This window comes from Balearica regulorum, chromosome 13 (assembly GCF_011004875.1).
Source record: "Balearica regulorum gibbericeps isolate bBalReg1 chromosome 13, bBalReg1.pri, whole genome shotgun sequence".
NCBI classification, from domain to species: Eukaryota; Metazoa; Chordata; class Aves; order Gruiformes; family Gruidae; genus Balearica; species Balearica regulorum.
The window spans coordinates 4,190,952-4,211,893 of NC_046196.1; the positions used below are offsets into that span (position 1 = coordinate 4,190,952).

Genomic DNA, 20,942 nt, shown 5'->3' on the forward strand with positions numbered 1-20,942 from the left:
CCGGGTGTAGACATAAGCTAAGGCATTTCTTACTGCAGCTGGGAGTACCACAGAGGGTACCTGTCAATAGGATCTGCTCTCAGGTTTCTTGAGCCCTCTGACTGAGGCCAAGCAAGCAGCATATGGGTCAAATCCACGTCATCCCAATTTTAGACTGAGGCAGCCCAAGAACTCCTGGCAGTACAGTAATGCTGCTCAGTACAGCATTACAGCAAGCTCACCCCCCCTACGGCCATGTACGAGAAAAGTGAGAGAAGGATTATGTTTGATTTCCCGTCATCTCTAAAAGAAGAAAGGTGAAGGTTCTTGGCTGCTGGAAAAACACTGCAGATCTGGAAAAGAGAATGCTCAGCATCTATTCTTTGCATGCCAGAGACCCTTTCTTTTTACGGGAGGAAAGCACTTCCCTAATCACCAAAGGAATGCTGAGGCCCAGCATCCATGGACCCAACAAACTTCCCTCTCCATCTAGGGATATTTAAGAGCAAAGCTCAGTTTCAAGAGGGATGCAGGACATGGAAACTGCTCCTGAGGAATCTGACTGCTGTCTCCAGAGCAAACGACTGTGGTATGACTACAATGGAAGGAGTTAATAGCCACTGAAATTGTTTTATTTAAGTAGGTTTGCCAGAATTTACTTATTATTAAACCTCATTAGTCGGTGACTGTCCTTGTACTCCATGTTCTCACCCAGTTGCTGCCTGCTGCCTGCTGAATAGACAGAGGGATGCTGGAGAGATTATTTCTAAGCCCTTCCCCCTTCCCTCTCCCCTCCTCTTCCAGGACCACACTGACAGTCCCAAGGGAAACAGAGGAGAGAGAGGGAGAGGGCAGGATCCACCAGCTCTCACTCAGCATATTTCACCAGGAAGCCCCAAGAGTCCAGAAGAGGAGCTGCCACTTAGGACACTGTCTCTTTGCAAAGGATCTCTTAGTACAACATACAGTACATGAACACATAGGAATATTTTCCCCTTCCAGGAAAGAAGAGAAAGAGAAGGAGGAAAAAGACTGCGATCTCCAGAGTGCTATAGTGATTTTTCATGTAATCAATACCGTAAAATATCCCCAGGTCTTTCTGCTGGATTGTAACTCAGAGGACAGCCGATCAGTCTGCGGCATGTGTACTTCACCTGCGGGGAAGCCAGGCACCGGGCAGCAGCCCGTGGCACGGTGGTAAGTAACTTTGGGGAAGTTTCCTTGCAATTTTTGCAGTTCACTGACTTGGGGTAATAAATGCCTTTGAATCTTTAGAGATTGTGAACAAAACCAGGGGTTTGTTCCCAAAAGGGGGAAGTGAAGGAGGGGTGTCTTTCAATTGCTCCCCCCTCCGAGCTGATAAAATACTTTGCTTTCTGTCTGTGTAACAAAGTTTTCTCCAGGGTGGGCAAATGTTCCCCTCTATCTTCTCAGTAATTTGCAGAGACACGAGACCGGGTTGATAAGAACAGCCATCATTTATACAGCACTTTACCTCTTAAGGCATTTTACAAACACCTACTAGCTAATCCTTGCAATACGCCTGAGAGGCAGGCAAAACAGGCGTGCAGCGAAAGGAAGAGGAACTGCAATCAGAGCATTCGAGTTAAAGCAATTAGGAACTTTGCATCCAGCTGACGGCAGGTAATTGACCCCTCTAACTCTAATAACTATGAAGCAGCTTAGTTGAGTTAGCGTGCATTTAAGGGTTTATAGAAATAAGAAAGCAAAGCGGCAACCACCGGAAAATACAACAATCTAACGATGACCGAGATCCGCTCAGAGAAGCGACCGATCTGTTCACATTTGGATTTGCAGGCATCCGAGCCTTCGGGATAATTATGAATGAGGCTTTAGCTCTCCTCTGTGTCTGTGTTGCCAGACAACCAATGAGGCTGCAAAGCAAATCGCATTCGCAGGCTGCAGATTTTAGGAAGAAGCATAGAGGTGACTTTTACTTACAAAACAGCCACTCGTTAATTTTGTGATTTAGGAAAGTAGCCTGAAACACCTTTTCTCTTGCAATAACCTCTACTGTGTTCTCTCCTCCTTCCCGTATCTTTCGGCTGACAGATAACCCTTCTCTGATGCCATTTCGGATGTCCCAGTGAGAACTCTTAGAGATGCCTATTCTCTCCGGAGGCAGTGACCAAGACTATAGTAACATTAGCTACACTTCTTGTAATTCCTTGAGCCACTTCTTTCCTGTCTCCGTTGAAACCCCTTCTGTCAAAGGGGTCCATTACCAAAGAGCCAGGAGGATTTACCATCCTGATCAAGTCTCTGCAGTCGATCTAAAAACAGAGATCATGATCAATGTTGGAGGCATCAAGTACCTGCTACCGTGGAGTACTTTAGATGAATTTCCCCTGACCAGACTGAGCAAACTTAAGTTTTGCAGCAGCTATGAAGAAATAATTCAGCTGTGTGACGATTACGATGAAGACACCCATGAGTTCTTCTTTGACAGGAACCCCAATGCTTTTGGGATGATTGTCAGCTTTCTAGCAGCAGGGAAGCTGATGCTCTTAAGAGACATGTGTGCCTTGTCTTTTCAGGAGGAGCTGAGATACTGGGGGATTGAGGAATCCAACCTGGAGAATTGCTGCTTTCGAAAACTATTTCAAAAACTTCAAGAGTTAGCCGAGGTACGCAAAGAAGAGGACCTCCGGAGGAGCAAAGAAGCTGCGTGTGTCTTGGACGAGAAAACCAAATTTGGACAGTTTATGAACAGACTCAGAGATATGGTAGAAAATCCCCAGTCAGGACTCCCAGGCAAAGTCTTTGCTTGTCTCTCCATTCTCTTTGTGGCCACCACAGCTATAAGCCTTTGTGTTAGCACAATGCCAGACTTAAGAGCTGAAGAAGACAGGGTAAGTCCTTTTTAACTGGTATAACTACAGAATTAAAAGAAAATTGTTTGTCTTGCTAGGCTTACATCAGTAAGAAGATAAAAAGAGATAAAAGATAAAAAGAAAATCCATAGCGATGAGGTTCAAAACTGTCACTGGTAATGAAATGGTCTGTAACAGAAAATGCAACAATGGCTTAAATTACTTCTATCAGTTTCAAAGTGATATTCAACTAAGAATAATGTGAACAAAATATTTTAAGAATCATCAGCTAAAATACAGGAAAGAATTTCTGGACAGAAGAGATACTGCAGCTCTCTAATACAGCATTATTTTGCTTCTGAAGAAGCAGTTGTTAGTGTAAGTTATATTAACTTGTTAGCACTGAGACTCTCAACCTCACATTGTGGAGTTTTCAACATGCTTTACTCTTTAGTTACAAGCAATCTCTCATTTGGACACATCAGCTAAAGAAATATTTTGCTCTGACATCTTTACTTTTAAAAATAGCCAAGTGTCTTTCCTTGTGATAATTAAGTCAAATCTTTAAAGAGGAAGAAATAATCATTATTTTTTCCCCCAGAATAACGTTACATTTCAAGAGTTGCGTAAAGATTAAAGGATGAGAGATATGTGAACTATTCTTGCAGATACTGACACTTAAACCTGTGCCTCCAAAAATCATAATTCCATGCTGATAGCATTCTGTATTTGCCCACATATATATGTACATACTGTAAGAGTAGCGCCAAATAGTAGCCGAACTGCTAACTGCATCTAAACCCTTTTCAAGTCATTCATTCACAGTAATTCAGGGCAAATAAATCAAGCCTGTATCATACATAAAGGATCTTCTCTATAACATTGTTGTGAACATTTCAGAATTTTAAAGATTTGTTATTCTAACAGTAAAACAGAGAAAATTAACAGTGTAAAGGTATTTCAGGTGTAGTAATGTCCAAATTTATCAAATAACCTTGACTAATCTCTTTAATGAATCCTGCACTTCATTTGCAAACTGCCCTTCCAAAAGTGTTAATGAAACTCAGGTCAAATAAACTCCCTGCCCCAACCTCTGCTACAAGACAAAACACTCTTGGGAGTATTGTATATTGACGAATAAAGTAATTTTTACATTTATAGCACAGCATGGCACGCACGATACAAAAATCTGTATATATTTTATTGCTCAAGCAGTAATTCAAAGCAGCACAGTCACGGTGAAGATATGTCATGGTATTTGATGTCTTTGAATAAAACTAAGGACTGCACAGAAGGCTGAAATTTAAGATCATTCCCTGTTCCCCTTGAATATTAACTTACATTTGCATAGGAAGACTGTTACCTTTCAGGAATAAGTCTGGTGCTTTTGCAGCCTTCCACAGCTATCACTTTTGGCAGGAAAATCTGTAATGCTGTTCCAATGCTTCTTCCAAGGAAGTGCTTTAAATATAGAACATCCTTCTTACAGCTAGATGTAAAAACATTACAAACTGCTCCAGCAAGTGCTTCCTACTAACTTCGTTAATGGAAGTAGCCCGATGCATTTTATCTTGTTTTCCAACCACTGCAGAAAAAGCTTTTATAAACACTTTTCATGCAAAAGAACAAGCACATAATGTTTCAGAGCTCGGCTAGATGTAATATGTTGTGTGTTTTAAAAATAATTAACTGCATGTTAGAAAGGGAAGCACGTTGAGGGTTAGAAGTGTATCTGGTAGCTGCAATGTAGCTGCTGTTCCTGGATTTCCTATAAACCACAGATGATATTACTACTTAGAGATTTGCATATATATCACTACTTTAAAAACAAGCAAACTGGATTGAAACAAGCTCAAAAGCAGGCATGTCTAAAGTGCAGAGGACAGGATGAAGGATGAACTTGAGCAAAGGACCACATTTGTCCAAATATTTGGAAACATTATGTAACATATGCTCACAGCACCAGTACAATGCACTTTGTCATTGTGTCCCAGAAGCATACAACATAGTATTGAAAGTTCTATTATTTGAATCATTTAAAACGATGGCAGAGGAAATGTAGGAGGATATATGAGACAGAATACTCATGCCTTGTGGAAAAACAGAGAATATGAACTTTTAAATAGTAGTTTTTCCATCCCTAAATTCTCAGCCTGCAACACCTAAGATTTTCTTACTGGGATCTCAGAAGAACATTTTAGCTAGAACTGGACAAATAACTCAGAGAACTTAATTGACTAAAAATACTACTTCTTGGCTGCGGCTGAATTGTACTCAGGCCAATTGCAACTCTACATTGATTTGTAACTCAAAATTTTTCACTGGCTGACCTCTGACAGTGATTCCAAGATGGGGCCACATTTACCAGCAAGCTGGGACAGGCACACGGAATCTGAAATTTTGGCTCTTTGGGCTGAACATAAAGATCACATGATATCTATCTGCTCAGTGACAAAACACAGTCAAATTCCTTCAATAAAGTTTCTGAACAATCTGTAATTCCACACCTGAATTCAAAGATGCGGTATCCTGAGGTTTATTCATTTCTGAGTTAAAGCTTGGCAAAACCTCTATGCATAAATGTGCTTACAAGTACTGCAAGGATCATTTTCCAATGTCACTAACACTGGAAATTGAATTTATCCACTCTGAAATACAAATAAAAAAGGCTTTACCTCTGCTGCATATGTACCACTCTAGGGTCCTTTTTCTCATCATCACAGTCACATTAAGAGAATGAGAACTGGCTGGACTCCAGCTCAAGGAGAAGGATCAGATTCCAAAAAAAAAAAAAAAAAACCACCAACCAAAAAACCCAAACAAAAAACCAGGAAAAATAATACAAGGTGACTTCTCAGAGGCTTGGCTGATCCCACCCTGCAGGCACATGAGATCACAGTTGCTAAACCAGGGCTGCTTGGAAGGGAGAATAGCTGCTGCCTGGGCAGGCAGAAGAGCAAACGGGAGTCCTCCCCATCCGAGGGAAAGTGAAAACTCCAGTCTCCCGGAGAGGGATGGCAAGGAGCCAAGGCAAGAGCATCCGCATCAGGGAAGCCCAGTCACCCTGGCAACCAGAGAGGAGGGAAGGAGCCATCTCCATGGGCAGCAGAAAAGGGAGGGGAGGGTTAGCTTAAAGACAGGAATACAACCAAAAGTAAAATAAAGAATGAGTTATTGTAATTGATACCATGCGCATACCCTAGAATACGTCAAATGACATTTAGGAACCTCCTCATTAGAGATATGAAAGAAAACCACAGATAAATGGGCAAATTCTGTATCATACAAGCACCTGCCGTGAATCCCAACCCAGAGGGAACAGCCCCAGGTGAAGGAGGCGAAAAGCTCAGGAAAACTCTAGAGCAGTAAACATATAGCTCTAGTGATCTCAAGTTTAAGTCCAACCAAGAAACATACACAAAAGGATTTATCATACATGATGCTAAGGAAAGAGGACTCTTTAGTAACAAATTATGTTATTTGGACATAAAACAATGGAAATGTCACATCCTCCAATGGCAATACATCCTTATCTAGGATATTCGCATCTGTTCTTTATGGAGACCAAACTGTCTTCAGTAAGGAAGCAAATATAGTATCACCAAAGTGTAGTAATCAAGGCACATGTGTATGGAAAGACCAAAAAAAAGGGATATTTGGAGGTGAGGAACTCTGTTTATTATTGATCTGAATGGGCAGCCTGAGAGAACTACAAATCTGACTCACAGACCATATAGAGAGCATAAGAAAGCTGAAGGGCCAAAATCTACCAGTATTTCCCTCGAACAGAGGAATTAAGATCATCCCACTAGAGACAAGGCAAAAGTCTCATCAAAGTGCCCTGAAAGTCCCAGTCCCACGTAAGAGTTACAATCAGTATCCAAGAGGTGTAACTGAAATAGTCACTGCTCGGCACATCTAACCCACAGGAAAAAAACATAATTATACAGGAGAACTACAGAAATAAAACCACCGCAGAAGAGCTTGGACAGGTAGACTGCTTTGAAGCACTCTTGGGATTTTCTTTAGGAAGAGATATTTCTTTTAATGAGTCTCCAAAATTGGCATCCTCTAGAGAAATGACTCAGCAGAAAGGATACGGCAAGGTCTTGTCTTCAGGAAGGCAAGCGAATAAAGGTCAGAGGGAAAAAAGAAGAGAAGGAAACCCCAGACATTTCCATTCCCTGTCTCTCAGCACCGGCAACAACCAAATCCTTTTCTCCCAGTGCAGACGGCTCCCAACAAACCACATGTAAGTGTGGTTTGAGAGAGAAGGAAATGTCTGTTCTCTGCTCTCCCTCTCTTCTCCGGTGATCAGTGAGTTGCAGACCTTGCTACTACTAATTTTTTAATTTGCTCTTAACTGACCTTGAGAAGCTTCTAATTCCTTTAAGTATTGCATATAACCTAATGAAACATAGCCAACATAAGCTGTAACTGGTATTGTCAGATCTAATGATTTTATCTTGCAACTTAGAATATTCTTTTCTTTTTTTTTAAAGCTCCCATTCCTGATTCCTCTTAAAAGAGTAAGTTTTTAGTCTCTGGTTGCACTGAGAATCCAGAAAACATGAAGAGAGAAAAAGAGCCCAGTACCTAATATATAGAATCATTTTAAAATGATTTTTTCATTCTATACCATTATTCTCAGGGCCCTGACTTACGTTTTTCAATGTTTGATGTTGCTGATGTTGTCTGTGTGATACTAAAACCAGCCTATTTGGCTTGTACTCTTAAGGAAACTGCCGAGAAACATATTTTCTCTCAAAGTGGAGTAATTTTACTTTATAGGAGAAAAAACAATTTATTGATCTTTCTGTGAAGAGAAAGAAAATCAAACAAGATATTTGTTTCATCAGGGTTGTCATTGCCACAGCGCAATTCTAACAATTCACTTTGACTTATATCTAGCCAGTCCAGTATGTGAAGATATGCTTTCAAGAGGTATACCTTCAGTAGTCGAGCTATTAAATCCCTTACAAAGGCATTCCAACATAAAGCTCCAACCCTGCCCATAACCTGCAGGTAACATTAAGTATCTCTAGCACACTTATTAAAGGGAAACTCAAAGAACTTGGGTTATATCCTCCTCCTTGGGGAGGAGATAATAATCCTTATGGAAAGTGTCACTGAGAAGTGTGTAAACTTACTTCTGCTGCTCACGTAGTCTGCAAAGATAAGACTCTCCATCAAAGCGTAATTTGGCCAACTGTTGGATGCAATCGCCTTTGGTAAATTGAATACGACAGCCAGATTTTGACAGATAGTGCTGGCAACCATTTTTATAGCTTTTAAATAAGGGCATCTAAATACCAATCAAAAAAGAATTTTCTAGCTGATTAGCCAGGGCAAAATGATTCCTGCTGACAAATATATTTTTCAATGACTAGTACAGAGTACTAGTAATGAAGTTGGGCACTAGTCAGAATACACCTGAAAAGCAGGGGTCTTTCACAGTGACTTGCTGTTCAAACTTACCTTCCAATACATCACACAAAGCACGGCCCAGAATGATTTGCTCTATTGCAAAGAGATTAATGAAATCCTGACTTTCAGAAATACTTCTAATGCTCATTGGAAAGTGTAAGACTACAAAGGTGTATGTGTGCATGCCTATTTATAAATATATTGGTATATACACATGACTTGAAATTACTTGGAACAACATAAAGCTGGATGTCCTTTGGTTTTAGTGCATCTGCTCAGTACATTTTTCCGGGTTCCTTTCAGGACACTGACTGTGGACACTCACTGTCCTAAATTACACAGTCATCTAGTACAATTCTGATTTCTTCTAACCATTTGGATCAGCAATGAAAGTATTGCAGCATTTTAAAGTAGGAAAATGTGCTTCAGTGAAGCACCAGAAACCTCCCAGTCTGCTAGGTGTACTCGGCACAGTAGAATCCAGCTAACATAATTTTGTGGCTTGAATCAGTTAAATTAATAACAATTGAATAAAAACATAAGCAATTAGAAGCCGTGAAACAACAGAAATCAGAAAATTCAAGCCTTGGACTTTGATATATATATATATAAATGATTACTTTATGGAATCTGCCTTCTTTTGTTCTGCATATCCATTCAGTAACGTGAAAAGCTTTGACCTTGAAATTGCACCATTATGTTAAGACTCTGATTTCAGAGTTCCACATTATTAGCAACTATTTTCCAAGCATCCGCAAACAAAATTGTGTATTTCAGCATTAAATCTAATGCGTACATCATCGGTGAAGTTCACATTACTTAAGCCCTGCTCTCCACACCCAAAGAGGGGCACCAGTGGGGGCGGACGCTGCCGAACGTCCGTGCCTCAACTTACTCTCGCTGCCACAAAACCCAATTTTCTTTAGTAAGTCTGGACACTCCACTTGAGTGAGTAAATGGATTCTGCGTGGTTTTCAAAAGCTGGCTCTGCCAGTACAAGGTCCAGCGTTCGGAAAGCACACTTAGACATTATTAGTTTCCCTTATGGTCATCCAGTTTTGGCTGTATCCCAACAGCACTAAGTTTCCTGGCTTTGCACGCTCTCCTGCGGGGACACCCAGCTGTTCCAGCTGCTCTGCAGCGGGCAGGCAATCGACTGCTATCCTGTGTGCCAGCACATGTCTTCCTGGGAATCGTGCTTTCTTTTCCCTTTTGCTGCTTTCAAGTCTGTAATGCTTACATTAGGAAAAAATCCCATTCACCTTCCTCCACTTGACTGAACCCTTCAAGGGGTTCAGCACAGATGATTATTTAATAAATGGGAAGATGGGGATTTCCTCTGAGGGAGGCACTCTATCTTCGGAAAATGCTATTTGAAATCAATGCATCCTCCAAGTTCATAGCAATAACGTGATGAGTATTAAAAATAAATAACCACCCAAATTTGTATGGGCTTTAGAAATTCCTCTTTGAACATGATGGAAATCTTTGAGGACTCTTCAGTCTACTGTTGCAGTCAAATTCACAATCTCGTATTTTAATTCTGAGAAAATCTAATTGCTATTTTCATTGCAGCATCAGGGCTATGAACCGCATAAGTTGTGTTTACTCCCACAGCGTCAGCACCTCCTGTCAGCACTAGTATTTTCCCTTATAAGAAATTCAACCGTTATTTGGGACCCCACTGCACACCCTGTACTACACAGGTACAATAACAAGTAGTTTCTGCTCCAAAGAACTTACAATGCAGCGAGGAAAGAAGCAGACAAGAAACAGTAACAGGGCAGATGCTTTGACCAGCAGCAAAACTGGAAATTGAAGGTCATCCTCCTAAGTCCCAGATAAATACTTTGTCATTTTGACTGGATTGTTCTTCACAGTTACAAATTGAAGTCTGTTAAATTTCTTACTAGAAAAAGATAATACTTCCACATCTTTCTCCTAACACAAACACTCTGGGGTCACCAATTGCTTTAAATCAAATTCAGATTCTTCAGGCTGATTCTCACGGTGTTTGCAGAATAAGGAGCTAAGCTTAGAAGTTAATTGAAATATTTTATTTTAGTTACACTTCTGCCCCAGAGGAAACAATTATGTGTTGGATACAGAGATAATAATTTCCTTCGACGTTCTTTCTTCTGTCCACATTATATAATCCCAATATTAGTTTAGTTTCCTCAAATGTATTAGTTGTAGTGATTGTTTTCATAAGTCCAGGCTTCTTTCCCATCAAGTAAGCGAGTGGGAAATCGTTCTGTGATCAGAACACTCAGCACTCCTTTAACAAGCTCATCGTTCTGTAAATCAGGTTACAGTCTCTTTCTCAGCAGGCTGTAAACCTTTTGATTGTATTGCATCAGTCTGTAACCATAAATCCAAGTACTGAAGTGATCCATAACATAGGGTTTTTGACTTCTCCCTAACCATCATTTGATTCGGCAGAGCGTGGTTTAATTATTCAAATAATAGCAGCAATGCGGTCGCAGTGATTCAGCAGTACCTGCAGCACTGCAGCTGGATCCCACAGCTCCAGGTACGCAGGGAACACAGGCTGGCACAACGCTTCCTAGCCCAGACATCATTTTACAGCCAAAAGGGATTTCTCCCCTGCATCTCTTCATTTCCCACCGCAGACGGGGGTAAGAACAGCCAGGGCCCGGCTAGGTGTCTGTTCCCTACACTGAGTCTTGGCCTGCCTCTGCCTAACCACTCTCTACACTTGTAGTCTCACCCGTAGACCCACCGCCTTGGATTTGTGGGCAGGCGAGAGCAAGAACTGAAGTTTGGTTTTTTCACTACATTAGCTTGTATTTTTTTCCACAGAGGGAAGTGCCTGGGGAGAAGCTGTAGACCAGGATGCAGTACCCATGTATAAACTTGAGAAGTGCAAAAGGCTGGAACACAGCACCCTGCACAGAAAATGTCAACCCTGGGCTTAGAGAGGAAAATTTCTGAGAGTTTTGCTTCTGAATCCTCCACATAGAGGGCTGAATGCTTTTTCTGTGAGTGGGCCAAAAGGCCAGACTGCAAGAAGAGCAGTCTTGCTGAGATAAGCCTCTCTGCTAAGCGTTGGATAGCACAAAGCAGGCAGAAGCCAGGTCAATAGCCACAATACAGACTGATCCCATCTGCTACCACTTCAGTGGACACTGGCCTCTGTGCACAAAGCAGCGTGTGGATCAGAGAGAAGGATCTGAGCAGTAACTGGCTGTATATGAACGTGCCAGATAAAATCTGGACACGCATGGGTAGGTTTAGCAGATGTGAATTGTGACCTTGCATCAGCCACGCTGCCAGGGCATGATTCTGGAGTGAAAGATGAAGTTCTGGCAGCCTATCCTTCAACTGCAGAGTATGAAGCAGGTCCAGGTCCTGTGTTTAAGGAAACTCCCATTTAGGTCTCAAGAAGAGTCATGCATATTGCTTTATGAGTTCCTTCCCTGCTTTGTTTTGAGACTGTTTAGTATGGGTGACTGAACACCAAAACAGCCTTTGCTTGGAAGCAATCATCTACATCTAGCGTGGATCTAGCTGGGAAGAGGTTTCAGATCCTGTCCGTCGCTCGTTTGTTTTATGATGATGAGCCAGCTGGTTTCCATAAATGCACTGGGAATAACAGTGTTTGCATACAGTGGTTCAATCATGACTTCTAGCTGGGTTCAAGGACTTTTATCAACTTGGCTTCATAAAGAATATTACTTGTTTTTCTCATAAGTATGCTGTACAAGCAGCATATATACATAATGCTGATGTTGATTTTCATTCTAAAGCTTTGAAAATACTAATGTCTGTAGGGATGACGTGATTCTGAAATAATCCATATACTGATCTAGCAGTACTTATTAGCAAAGTGTTCTACAAGCATTGCTGCAACTTTCACCATTTAACTAGGAAATAGATTATTTGACACGAGAACCACTTAAAATCACTAATGTCACCATGAACGATGTTAATTTGCAAGCACAGAAAGGAGATCATAAGAAATGCTGCAGGTTTGCCTGCCTTATGTCTCAGACTCTACCCTATCTATTTGCGTGAAACCCCAAATCACACGCCATGGAAAACAGGTTCAGGTTGCTGCCAATGACTTCCACAGAAGTTCAGTCAATCATGCCAAGGGCAGGTTTTTTTCCCCATTTTTCCTCAGCTTAAGGGAACCTTTACGTGCCTCCCTCTGATGTTTTCAGATCATTTCAGCTGGAAATTGCTTATAAAGGATTTGTTTGGTGTTTTTTAAGAATCAGTAACAAAACACGAAGAGTCCAAAGCCACAGTATAGAGCAGGCAAAGACATAATACTCCTCTCCAGAGAAGTGCCAAACTTTGCTAGCCTGCTGACAAGTAGTCAGCCCCTACCTTGCCATCAAAATTGTGCCACTGATTTCCACAGCGCTCTGCAGAGAATCAGAAAGAGCAGATCTGTTCTGGTTGATACAGGGGAGGGGACCAGAGGTAAAACTCGAAACCCTTACTATCACCGTGCAACACAGCCCTCAGCTGCTAACAGGCCAGACAGACTCAGGTTCAAATGCTCAGAACCCTCCAACAGTTTTATAACAGTTTTATATACCGCAGTGTGCAATCAATGTGCAAAATAGAAGTTATTGCTCTGGTTTGTGTTTCCTTCAGCTTTTATGAAAAAACACCTTACAATGGTCTAAAGGGTAAATATCCACTGCAAAAGGTATTGGGGTAAATCTTTGGCAGGAGGAAATTAATTGGCAGATCCGGTAGTGATTCAGAACAAGTTTTCCACAGTGGATTTTAATTATAAAGTGTCTTAGAGTACAACCAAGTGAGACGCAAATGGGCAACGCAGAGCAGATCCTGAAGGCATAAGAATAGTTCTCATCCAGTTACCTATACATTTTTTCCTTGTCCAGAAAATGGAACAAAGTGAGTTGCATCTGAAAAACAAGGTGGACAGACAAGATATATGTTCCACAGGGGAAATTCTGATTCAGTTTCTCTGGGCATTGCTACAATTATTGATGCATGTAAAGATATTATTTTCACTAGATGAGATTTATATCTCTTGTAAGATAGGTTAGTGCAGCATAACTCTGAGATCTGGTTTTGTTTATTATCCTGGATGTCACTATGCCTTAACTAATGTCTCCTGGTAAACTAAGAGGGCACTTTGCCAGGAAATTTATCTTATTTATTTTATCTTGTAAGTGGCACATATCTCAAGTTCATTTAGCTTGAATTCACAGTTAGTGAATACATTACTCTTCTATAAACTCAGATGTGCAACTGAGGTCTGAGATTTAGCCGCCACACATTACCCTGGCCAGTCCTGGCCTCAGAGGTGCTGAATTCCCGAACCTCAGATCCGTTGGGAAAAGGAACTGCAAGAAAGCAGCAGTAACACATACCAGAGTCACAGAATTTCTCACTGTTAGGAATATTACATTCCAAGCACTGTCCCTACACAGATCCAACATGCTTAAACTTTCGCAAGGAGCACACAATAAAGAGGAAAATTTAGTGAATACGGATTATAAAATATATAAATTTGACCATACAAACCTACAGTTAACCCACACTTTAAAACTGCAGTCCCAGTCCCTTCCACCTCAAAAAGGAAAAGGTCCAGAGAAAGGCAACAAGGATGGAACGACTTCACGCAAGGACTAAGGCAGGCAGAATTCCTCAGGATGGGAACAAGCTACGACAGCGGCTGCAACGGAGGTCTACAAACGTGCAAATGGTGGGAAACGAGTCAGCGTCAATCAAGTAGCCAGCGTTCCTTCCAGGGCCAGAGCTCAAGGGCATCAGAATAAACTAATGGGAACCTAGTTCAAAGCCCAGAGGTGAGTGTCCATGTGATAGGCAGCAGACAAAGAAATGGCCAAACTTTATAGAGGAGCAAGTCAGTCTGCTTACACGAACACCACCTTCGGCGCAGGAAGCTCTGGAGTGGAAAATAGAAGCCAGAAGATTTGCCTTGGGCATCTGTTTTCTCAGGCCATTGGAACAGGGCACTGGGATAACTGGACCCAGTACTGCAATTCTTAGATTTTATTATGAGCCTAGTTTTTCATCTCTAAAGAGAAGTTAACAGAAGTATCCTAAACCGAGCAATTTTACTGTAACACTATAAAAATTGCAATGCATAAGAGAACCCAGAAAATGAGCCATTGCCTTATACAGTGGAAGGCAATAATGAAAAGGAAGCATGAATTGCTTATTATCTCTGGTGGTACAGAAGTTTGAAACAGCCACTTTGCTTCTTTGAGGTGGTTTATAAATTTAAGAAATCACTCAGTATTTCGGGCATCAGGCTCAGTATATATCTTGTTATATATACTGTATATATAACAGTATATACAAAATACTGTTTCCTTCATTGCTGAGCCAAATGCTCTTTTCATACGTAAGATCAATACCAGGCAGTCATTTTATTACATTTATATCATACATTATAGATTTTCAGCTAGAGACAAGTACCATAAATCCCGACAAATTCTTGCATTGTTCAAAAGTAAGTCTGCAGGATGAATGAGGTATAAAGAGTTAGATACTCACTCACCACTAGGCTTTGTGATAACTGTTCTCCCGTCAGAGTTGATGATAGTTTGAGTACTGATGCTACGGTAGCGTAAAACACAGAGGGTTTTGGTGAAAAAGCCCACCCAAAATACGTTGCAGTTAGTTGTGTTTTGCATTGACACTGATCCCTAGAATTTCCTGAATGTGTTTGCTTTGTTCAGAAAGAGGAAATGCATAGAAGTCCTTGTGGCACAGAAACTCCTTTATTGGCCATTTATGCAAAAAAACCCTTTCATGGATCACAGTATTTGGCCCATAATTTGCCAGTTCACTGAAAGTAACTGACATCTGACAGGAATTTGGTGACAACAGCAAATTTGAAATCTACCACTGACATAGAGGCATCCGAATTTTGGTAAGAATGTAGTATTTGAAGTTAATGTGTTATTCCACCTGCTCTTTGGACATTTATAAGCGGAACAAAAAGCACTCTGAGGTCTACAATCATCAAAAATACTGGGCAAAACAGAAATTGGCTTTGGTATTTAATATTTTCTTTTTTTCCCCTCTCATCATTCCAATATTTGCTGCTTTTGAATGGGATGTTCAACATAATGAAGAATCTTCAAAAAGATTAGAGAGGAATATTCTATCTAAACTATGTCACATACATTACATAACATATACAAATATTCCCAATATATAACACACACATACAAACTCACACTCAGTGTGAAATCAATGACCCATTAAATCCCATAGAGATAAATCCATAGAGAGTCTTACACTCTCTTTTCAGACATCAGTGATAGAGAAATAAGCAGAAAGGCAGAGAAAAAGGCTTGGAAGTTTCTGGCAGACGTTCTATACGGATTGACTAAATCACGGTACATCTACACTATGTAACGGAGTGAAATTGCTGGGCAGCGAGGTGGTAGCCCGGCTGCGTTATTTCTAGGGCTTGAGTTAGTCACCTCCATACAGAACTACTGTACCGCATGGATAAATCAGTTCCCTCTGAGACACACTGGGCTGGTTTTCCTGCATGCCTTCACATAGTGTAGGCATGGCTGAAGTAAACACATCCTCCTCCTTTTTTTTTTGTCTCTTCCAAAAAAAAAAAAAAAAAAAAGCAGCACAGAAGCCTCTGCATTAGTCACAGTGTCAGAGACTGTGATACTGTCATTCTTTTGTTTGTTGCAGTAGAAAAAGGGACTGTGGTTCCAATCATATGCAAACATTTCTGAAATGTCTTTTGCAAAGTACATAAAAAAGACAAAGTATGTTAACAGGGGAGAACTCACTGTCCTTTATATCCACAACTATGCACAAAGGAAAAATAAATGCACAGTAACATTCCTGAGAAATTTGATTTAAAGGATGCTCTTCTGAAAAATTAAATACACATTTAGGAAGCTGACTACACAAATTGCTTTCTCTAAATATGTATAACTTTCCATGGGGAATACTGAGGCAACCAAGGACAGAGAGAAGGAAAAAAAAAATCTCCCAACCAGTTCTTAGAACCCTACATCTTGAAATTTCACACTCAATTCAAAAGACACCCTAGATCTTAATGATTAAAACTTCCAGCATACAAAATTTCTTTTCTTGTATTTTCCAAGGAAGGAATAGAGAAAGCTATGCGATGATGTCACCTGTAAATGTATAACAGTAAATAAGTAACAGATGTACTGGAAATTCAGCTCGGTTAACAAAAAATAAAATAAATCTTGATGGGAACAATGAATAATTCACACGCCACATCACTAAAGTGACCATAGGCAGGTCTGTGCAGAGTCCAGGCTGCCCTGTACAAACAATTTACAACTCAGAAAAAGCAAACCTTGCTTGCAATCAGGAGTTGTGTTACGCAGTCTCATCAAGCCAAGTCAGCAGCTCTGCAAACATCAATGCACTCGAGGCACCGCCACGGCAATGACTTCAAATGGGGCTATGACCTGATCCTCTACGCATAACTCTAGCGGGGCCAAACCTTCGTTACCTTTTGCGATGTTTACTTTGAGAGTTACAAAAAAAGCCTTTCACAAACCAAGGGTCTGCAGTTATTCCTGGCCACTCTGCACTCCCCAAAGGAGGTGGTTCTTCTGCACAGATCCTCCTCCACCATCCCTAGTTCTGCTTGATCTGCAGCTGTGAACATCTCAGAGGTGCAAGTCCCTGTTCAGCAAGAATACAAGGAGAAGACTCTTTAACCTGGCTAAGCCTTCATGTACCAAAGTTGTAGCTGGAAAGAGCTATTTGCTAAATATTAATTTTCAAGCAGCTTAAAAATCTAAAATGAAGTTACCACCTTCTATATTTGGATTTTCTGGAACATGCAGTGACAACTCATACTCCGAGTCCAAAGAATTTCAAAGGGTTGCCATACTAATCAATCCCTTTATCTGGTTCCCAGTTATAACTGAGATTTCTCATCTTCACCAAAAATTCAAAGCCCCTCCACTTCATATGCCAGCGTGTTGATAACCTGCTCAGCGAAGAAAAGCATGCAAGGCTGCTTCAAAGTCAGCCAAAGTCCATGAAAGACTCCAGTTCACTTGAACTGGTTTTGGATTAGAACTGTAATCCAAATATTTGCACTGATGCAAGAACTTAAGGTAAATAGCAGCATGCCATTGTGAAAGTATCATACAAGTACCTGCTAGGTGCCATTCTTCAACAGACTCAGTCACAATGCTTAAAAGCAAAAAACCACCGTTTGTCCAATCACAAGACCAGGTTTCTTCAGAACACACTAACGCTCTGTACAGGTACAGGAATGTATCTATCAATAGGATGGATAGGGTGTGTAAGAAAGCAGCAATACCAGTATTTAAAAACAACGCGTTCCTCTCAGGGGGAGGTGTCCAGCTACCAAGCAGCACGTGCTGCTTTCACCACTATTTGTTATCTTCTGTAAGGCAAAAAACGGTGGCAGGACCTGGTTTGTTTTCTGCCATTGGCACACCGTACGCAGACACTGTGCATATGAAGGAGGCAGTATGTGCAGTCCCTGTACCCAGCGCGTCCCCCTTAACTCACTCTTTGGCCGGGGTAGCCCAGTGGCTGCCCATCACTAAAGGACAAAGCTCAATGTAGTCTCTTGCTTACCAAATAATTACAAGTTAATTTACACTTGCCTTTTTTTTTTCTTTTCCTTCCACTGGAATAGGCTGAAAGAAGTTTCATTTTTTAAGCTTAGTTCAAGAAAATAAAAAATGTGAATCCAAAGTAGTTGAACTAAAGCAATTTCTTTGATAACAAAACCAAGAAAGTATCGCTTGTAGCATGCGGCCTCAATACTGTGAGAAGATTCTTCAAGGCAAGTTTCACCTACTGAGTGGGTATTTATTTTCCTTTAGATTAAAACATTTGCATGTACAGAAAGAAACAAGATTTATATATGGCATAATTGAGCCAAGGATCCACATAACTTAGTATCTCCAAATCACTTTCAATTACACCAGAGTAGACAGCATTTGTGAAAGCAGCATACATTGAACAGCACCAGAAGTTTACAGAGACATTCAAACATTAATCTTTCTTTTGAAGAGAAACTGATTTTTGTACAGGCTTATAAACCAGTCAAATTTAAATTAATTTCTGTTTGAGAGCAGAAAGTGGGACTCATTTGGGACTTACAGGCTGCACGCCAAGACTTTATACAGAGACGAGTTTCATTCATTTGGACTGGAAGAAGCAACATAATAAAAATAAGCAGGTAGATATATCTGTTCATTCAGATATTTCACATGCTCATTATCATCAATACATCACTGAAAGATGGCTGCCATACGACTACCTGCTAGCCAGGATTTGTTCGTTTCCGATACCAGCGACTCAAGCAGATACGTATTGTTTCTTCCTTAGTGTTTTTGGAGGCTGGTTCACAGACTGTTCTTTTATTTAATTCTCTTTCTCTTTTGTGTCAGGGCGAGTGTTCCCAGAAGTGCTATTACATCTTCATCATAGAGACCATCTGTGTGGCTTGGTTTTCCCTGGAGTTCTGCCTCCGATTCATTCAGGCAAGGAGCAAGTGTCAGTTCTTCAAAGGACCTCTAAATATCATTGACTTCTTGGCTATTTCACCCTATTACATTTCCCTCATCTTCTCAGAGGATGACTCAAATGAGGAGGATGACAGGCCAAGCAGCAACACATATTTGGAGAAGGTTGGTTTGGTGCTACGGGTTTTACGTGCCTTGAGGATCTTGTACGTAATGCGCCTTGCCCGACACTCCTTGGGCTTGCAGACTTTGGGCCTCACAGTTCGGAGATGCACACGGGAATTTGGCCTGCTTTTACTCTTCTTGTGCGTGGCTGTCACTCTGTTTTCTCCTTTGGTCTATCTCGCTGAGAACGAATCCGGGAAGGTGCTTGAGTTTACAAGCATACCTGCTTCTTACTGGTGGGCTATCATTTCAATGACCACTGTGGGGTATGGAGATATGGTACCACGGAGCGTCCCAGGCCAGATGGTGGCTCTGAGCAGCATCCTCAGTGGCATTCTCATCATGTCTTTTCCTGCAACATCAATATTCCACACTTTCTCCCACTCCTACTCCGAGTTGAGAAAGGAACACGAACGATTGCAGTCTCGGCTAAACAGAGTAAAAAATGCCAATCAGTCCGGTGAAAGCGACACCTTCAATGAGACAGACAGCTTGATCCTGGAGGATCAGGCATCACCAATCAAATACATTTACACAGGGAACTAAGCCTGGTTGTAAAATGTTCCCAAAACCAGGAATAGAAATATCCATGTATGTATATCAACATAATACACAAAGCAAAGCAACATCATAGGTTATGATGCTATTTTCACATACGTGTAATAAGCAGTCGAGCCAGCACAGTTAGCTCCAACACATCATTATGGAGCTGGAGGTTTTGAGAGTATCAAAAGTCAGAGTTTATTCAATAATAAATATTCTTCTCTATTACTAATAAGAATAAACTTTGTCTCTGCCAGTCATGTATCTTGCTGAATACCTAATACTGAACGAGTAACAAAACAGCTTCTGTTGGCACAAATACACTTGTTATTTTACTTGCCTTTGAGTTTCCAATGTTCTCGCAATTAACATCTTGAGCCAAGCATTAGAATGGATTCTTTCAGGGCTACGCACCAGTGTTGTTTATACAATGCTCATCCACCAGGCATACAGAAGAAACCTTGATACAAAGCCGAATTCTGTATCTAAAGCCACTAATAAGCTTAAAATAAAAGCACTGTATGTGAAAGCTTTCAAAGTTCGCCTGTAGCCAGATGATCAATCTATAAATAACAAATGGCACTGCTATTGTATAATACACATAGTGTTTGCAAGAGAATTGCTTGAAATGCAGTTGCGGTCTGCAAACATTTCATACTAGACAGCAAAAGTTTTCAAACTTTTTTTTCATATACTTATTTAAAATAATAATGAGGAATAAAAAACCCCAAGCTTATTGACCATATTAACAAGAGTTGGTGTTATCTTTTTTACTGAATGGTGATGGCTTCTCTGGAAAAAAGATAAGAAAATAGAGTTACTGAAAGTTCGATGATAGCTCATTGGTATCCAAAGGTATAAATACTAAAGAACGAGGTGAATGATGGCCAGAGAGGCAGTGGGAATGATTTCCCATTGCAAACGTAGGATGGCCCCTCCATTTGAGGTATCCAAGTACAGCCAGAAGAAACTAATAGGACTACACAGAAGTCAACAATGCTTGTTCATGGGATAGTCTAGATGATCTTTACCAGTCTGACCTTTAGAGAAAACAGATACCAAGCCACAAAGGCCGGGTCCATGCAAACCCCTGTGTGTTTAGGCCCTCAGTTTGTGAGGAGTCCTGTTGATACCCGCAGAACTTTGACACGTTCAATGTTGGGCATGTATTTAAGTACTGAGATGAATGAAGGCCTAAGTTACTTTTTAATCAGATCTGTAGCTTTCAGTATTCTATTTCTTAAATCCTACCAAGGTCCTGACGACCTCACAATGGAGCAAAGCTCTGTGAATTGCCCATTCAGTTCCAGCTCTCGGCAGGGACCAATCCTGCACAGTGCGGTGCAGTTTGGGGCCCCGGGGTACTTCCAGGCGTTGTGACCCATCTCCCATGAGGACATCAAACACCATCACTTGCAGAGCTATGCAACTTCATGCAGGTATTTGGGAGTCTTGGTTTTTTGACACTATCCTCACTGCGCTGCATAGC

General features: G+C 40.9%; 1 protein-coding gene across 1 annotated transcript; it reads left to right on the forward strand.

The window, feature by feature from the left end:
* Nucleotides 1-900: 900 nt before the first annotated feature.
* KCNG4 (potassium voltage-gated channel modifier subfamily G member 4) lies at nt 901-19,763 on the forward strand. Its single transcript, XM_010301358.2, has 3 exons — nt 901-1,176; nt 2,053-2,852; nt 18,671-19,763. The coding sequence occupies exons 2-3, from the start codon at nt 2,103-2,105 to the stop codon at nt 19,454-19,456; spliced, it is 1,536 nt and encodes a 511-aa protein (XP_010299660.1). The 5' UTR covers nt 901-1,176; nt 2,053-2,102; the 3' UTR covers nt 19,457-19,763.
* Nucleotides 19,764-20,942: the final 1,179 nt, after the last annotated feature.

Bases quoted from the DNA above. Each gene is read 5' to 3' on its own strand.
- KCNG4 (XM_010301358.2), top strand. From the start codon at position 2,103: ATGCCTATTCTCTCCGGAGGCAGTGACCAAGACTATAGTAACATTAGC. The intron at 2,853-18,670 runs GTAAGTCCTTTT...CTTTTGTGTCAG, and splicing joins TAAGAGCTGAAGAAGACAGG to GGCGAGTGTTCCCAGAAGTG.